The 4,339-nt window shown below is 37.7% G+C and overlaps 1 protein-coding gene across 1 annotated transcript; it reads right to left on the reverse strand.

Annotated features, from left to right (window-relative positions):
* Positions 1 to 766: 766 nt before the first annotated feature.
* Positions 767 to 1,672, reverse strand: LOC104900693 (uncharacterized). Its single transcript, XM_010688186.2, has one exon. The coding sequence runs from the start codon at positions 1,670 to 1,672 to the stop codon at positions 767 to 769; it is 906 nt and encodes a 301-aa protein (XP_010686488.2).
* Between the last annotated feature and the right edge of the window lie 2,667 nt (positions 1,673 to 4,339).

The following is a 4,339-nucleotide window of genomic DNA, read 5'->3' on the forward strand; positions in this document are numbered from 1 at the left end:
ACAATTCCCTTCTTGATGATATCTGCTTCCTGCAATTCCATGCTTTCAAGAGCATTTTTGAACATGATGTTGGTTGAGCTGCCATTATCTATCAGCACTCTCTTCATCAAACAATTGCTGACAGTGAGGGAGACGATTAGTTCCTCATGGTGGTCTGCTTCCTCATCTCCATCTTCTTCATCGAAGCTGATGGTCATGCTCTGGAGCTTCTTCTCCATCGCATTCTTGTGCTGGTACGGCTTTGGAGCTTTCTCGGCCGAATCTCTTAGCTGTAGAATAGGTTAGTCCGCATATCTCAGATCCACCAGATATAGAATGAATTACCTTATCGTCTGTAGGTTCAGGTGGAGGACCATATTGTTTGCTGTTCTCGCCAAGTCGTCCTCTTTTCTGGCCTTTCTTTCTCATAAGGTGCTTGAGATAGCCTTTCTTGAGTAGTCAGGCAACCTCTTTCCTCAAGGCGTTGCAATCTTCTGTACAATGACCATGATCGTCGTGGTAGCTACACCACTTGGTAGTGTCTTTTTCGCTCTCTGGCTTGTCACTTTTTCATGGCCATCTTTTTGTTGTCCCCAGCTTTTCAAGTGCATTTACCACGCCTCCTGCGTCCACATTAAAGCAATAGGAGGAAATGGGGGTTAATCATTTTCAGCTGCCTTACCTGAAGCCTTTCTAGCTACGTTGTTAGTGTTGTCACGTCTCTGATAAGGTTGGTGACACCAATCATTCCTTACGACTTACCGTCGTAGCTAGATTCGCCTCCATATCAAGACACATCATCTTCCTCGACGTGGATTTCAGCCATGGCTCTAGCTCTGACCTTCTCGAAGGTGTTGCAGGGATACCTGGTCAGCTCATAATATAACCTGGATTTATACGTTAGTCCTCTCCTGAATGTCTCGATGGCTGTAGGGACATCTAGGTTCTTGACTGATATCATCTCCTTGTTGAATCGGTCGAGGTATTTCCTCACAGCTTCATTTGTTTTCTGAGTGATCGGGTACAGATCACCTGTGTGTTTCTCCAAGATCCTGCTGCTAGCAAATTGCAGATAGAACTTGTTAATCAAAGCAGCAAAATTTGGAATTGTACCTGGATTTAGACTGATCAACCACTGCAAAGCTGGTCCCGATAGGGTGGCTCCAAATGATTTGCACATGGTGGCCTCCAAGAGATGCTTAGGAATAGACAAGGTCCACATCTTCCGCTTGTATTGCGCCACGTAATCATAGGGATTTGTTGATCCATCATTCAACATATGAGGTTGAGACATGTTGATCTTCTTGGGGATCCTGGCTTTTGCAATTTCATCAATGAAAGGAGATTGTGCGTAGCCATTTGGAGTAGCTACGGGTGTTGGTGCTCCAGGTAACTTCGCCCGCATGCAGAGTATTTTCTTGTTATAAGATTCCAGGAGCGCCAGCTTCTTAGCTGCAGGATCGGTCTCCTCTTCTTCTTGGTCTGAGTTGATCTTAACTTCCTCTTCATCTTCACTGATGCTTGAGTCATATAGGTTGGGATTGTGAGGAGTCATGCCGCGACCAAGGGGCTTACCTGCCTTGCTGCTTTTGACATATTTTAGCTCCTTCGTGAGATTTTCAATGGTCTGCTGTGATGATTCAGATTGGGAATGACGGAAATCTTCCTGGCCTTTCTTCAAGGCAGCCTTCATTTGCTCGGTAGTATCGCCAGTTATTTTGGAATGAAGTATTCCCTTTGTGATTAATTGTTATAAAAAAGTGATTTTATGAAGATTTAGCTGTAGAGCTCCACGGTGGGCGCCAAACTATTTATGCCAAATTCTCTCACAAGCAAAACTTAGCTGAGGATCTACAACTACAAACAACACACAACTAACAATAAGAGAAGTATCTAGCTGCGGAATAAAATAAACAATGGAGACAAGACACCAAAGATGGTGATGCGAAAAACCCCGGGAATAAGGGTAAAAAACCGCGGGTGGCTATGAGTCCATCAATCCACTATTAATGTCAAGATGTTACAGCTTAGTCTAAGTGTTTTTCTAATGTACAGAATAGTAAGAGCAATACTGAATGTAATACAATTACTTGATGTTCTTTCATCAGACATTTACTTCTATATTTATACAAGTAAATTTAGCTACCGTTGCGAAGTTAACCGTTAGAAACTAATTCCATACCCTTCGCCACTCCCTCCTAGAATTAAGGAAAGAGCTTTACTGCTGTTGTGCGTGGACTCCATCCTATTTTGTAGGCTCAGTTCGTTACAACGTCTTCTTGAATGAACTGGAGTTGACTTATTCTTCCTTGGCTTGGTCTCTTCTTTAAACATGTCTTCATCAAGCTATCTGTTCGATCAACTTGCTGAAGGAATATGTCCTTAGACATCCCGATAATTACTAAATATAAATAGGAATGTTATTATGAAGATAATAGAGTTAATTATTTTAGTAATCGTATTTTCTTGCTAGAGAATAAATATGAGCAATAGGATAATATTAATTGGGCCTATAACTAAAATAAATTAATCCTATGATGTCACACAGTATAGCACAAGTTGGACAAAGTAATCCAAATCCAGTTAGGATTAGGATTGGGCCGGTCCAAAGGGAAATAGGAGGAGAATTAGTTCTCCTAACTAGCCTATGACTCTTCTATTATACATAGGATATAATATTAGGGTTTATGTGATTAGTTAATTAGTCAGTTTCTTTTCACTGGAGAGAGAAAGAGAAACCCTAGATCTGTTCCCTCGAAACTGGCGCCTATACCATCAAAAGCAAGAGGATTTTAACTCTTCCGTTCTAGCCAACGTTGGTGTTCAACTGGTGCTCGTGGACTGATTGGAGGAGCAACACTGGGGGCTCTTAGATCTTCAAAACTTGCATACAACAAGGAAATCACGCCACAATGGTTTAATTCTTGATCCCTATTGAATGATTCATGTGTTTGATTATGTCTATGATCCTATGATAGATGTTAGGAAATTATTTCCTGAAATTCCGTTGTGTGCATCTATAAATTCCTACAGTGGTATCAGAGTTGTCGAATTCATAATATTCACATGATCATGTTATTGTATGCAAAGTTATTATTTTTATTCAATTAAGGGAGGATTTATTTATGGCTTGAATTTGCGTAATTAATATTTGATATTAATTAATTAGAAAATTATAAATAATTAAGTTATTTGTGATTTATGCTCAAATAATTTTATAAAGTTTCGATTTTTTTAGCATGGTCGAAATAATTTGTTTAATTCACTCTAAAATGTTCGTAGTTTTATAAATATATTTGTTAGATTTATAATTATTGAATGTTTAATTTGATTAATCATTGAAATACTTTATTAACAATTAAAGATTTGATTTTTAATTTGTCAAATAAATCTAATTTTCATCACCCACATATATCTAAAATATTATGATAGCTGGAAATAATTTTTGGATTTTTCTATTAATTTTTGAAATTTTATCATATTATTAATGAATTATGGTTAAATTTTATGTTTAATTTGATTATTCATAAATTTTAAGGATAAAAACTAAAATATTTGATTCTATTTGTTATTGTAATTCAATAGATCACCCTAAAAATGATTTTTGAATTTTTCGGAATTTAATTGTTAATTTACTGAATTTTTTGAATATAATTTTGTTTTGCCTTATCTTGAATTCTTGTTAGATTTAATGCTTAATGGACATTACTCATTCAAATCTAATCTCAACAACCTTTAAAATTTTTTGATGGATTAAAAATTTTCTACCATAATTTTTCGGATCTTATAACCTAATTTATCTCCTAAATATTTAAATAAATGTTAAATAAAGATATCTTTAACTTAAAAAGTAATTATTACAAAATTAAAGAGGAAGTCATGGCTGGATGGCCCCACCACTATCGGTGGAGCCATGGCTGGAGGAGTACCGAAAAGTGGAGGAGAGGAGGCGGTGAAGCAGGGGCGAACCACACACGTTTGATGTGTGGTGGCTTGCGCTGGTGCTTGTCCGGCGGGTGGTTGTTGAATTTTTTGTGCTACCAGCAAGCGACACCTGCGACGGCGTATTATGAGTGAAGGCTGACCGGTTGTGGATGACGCGACCCAGAGGATGGTCGGCGTCGTGGACTTCGGTTGTGGTGTTGTGATGGTCTTAGTGCTGCGTTTCATGCTTGGTCGGGATTTTATGTTTTTTTATTGTTGCTGTACGTTTCTTGCTTGGCTGTTGACTGGCAGCCTTGTTGCTGGTCAACAGTCAACTCTTTAATAAAATTTTAAAAAAAAAGTATTTTAAGAAAATTATGATTTTCTAATGTTGAGCATAAATCCAAAAGTTTCCTATTTTGTAAATTTGTGAATA

This window comes from Beta vulgaris, chromosome 1, assembly GCF_026745355.1.
Source record: "Beta vulgaris subsp. vulgaris cultivar EL10 chromosome 1, EL10.2, whole genome shotgun sequence".
Lineage (NCBI taxonomy): Eukaryota > Viridiplantae > Streptophyta > Magnoliopsida > Caryophyllales > Amaranthaceae > Beta > Beta vulgaris.

Bases quoted from the DNA above. Each gene is read 5' to 3' on its own strand.
- LOC104900693 (XM_010688186.2), bottom strand. From the start codon at position 1,672: ATGAAGGCTGCCTTGAAGAAAGGCCAGGAAGATTTCCGTCATTCCCAA.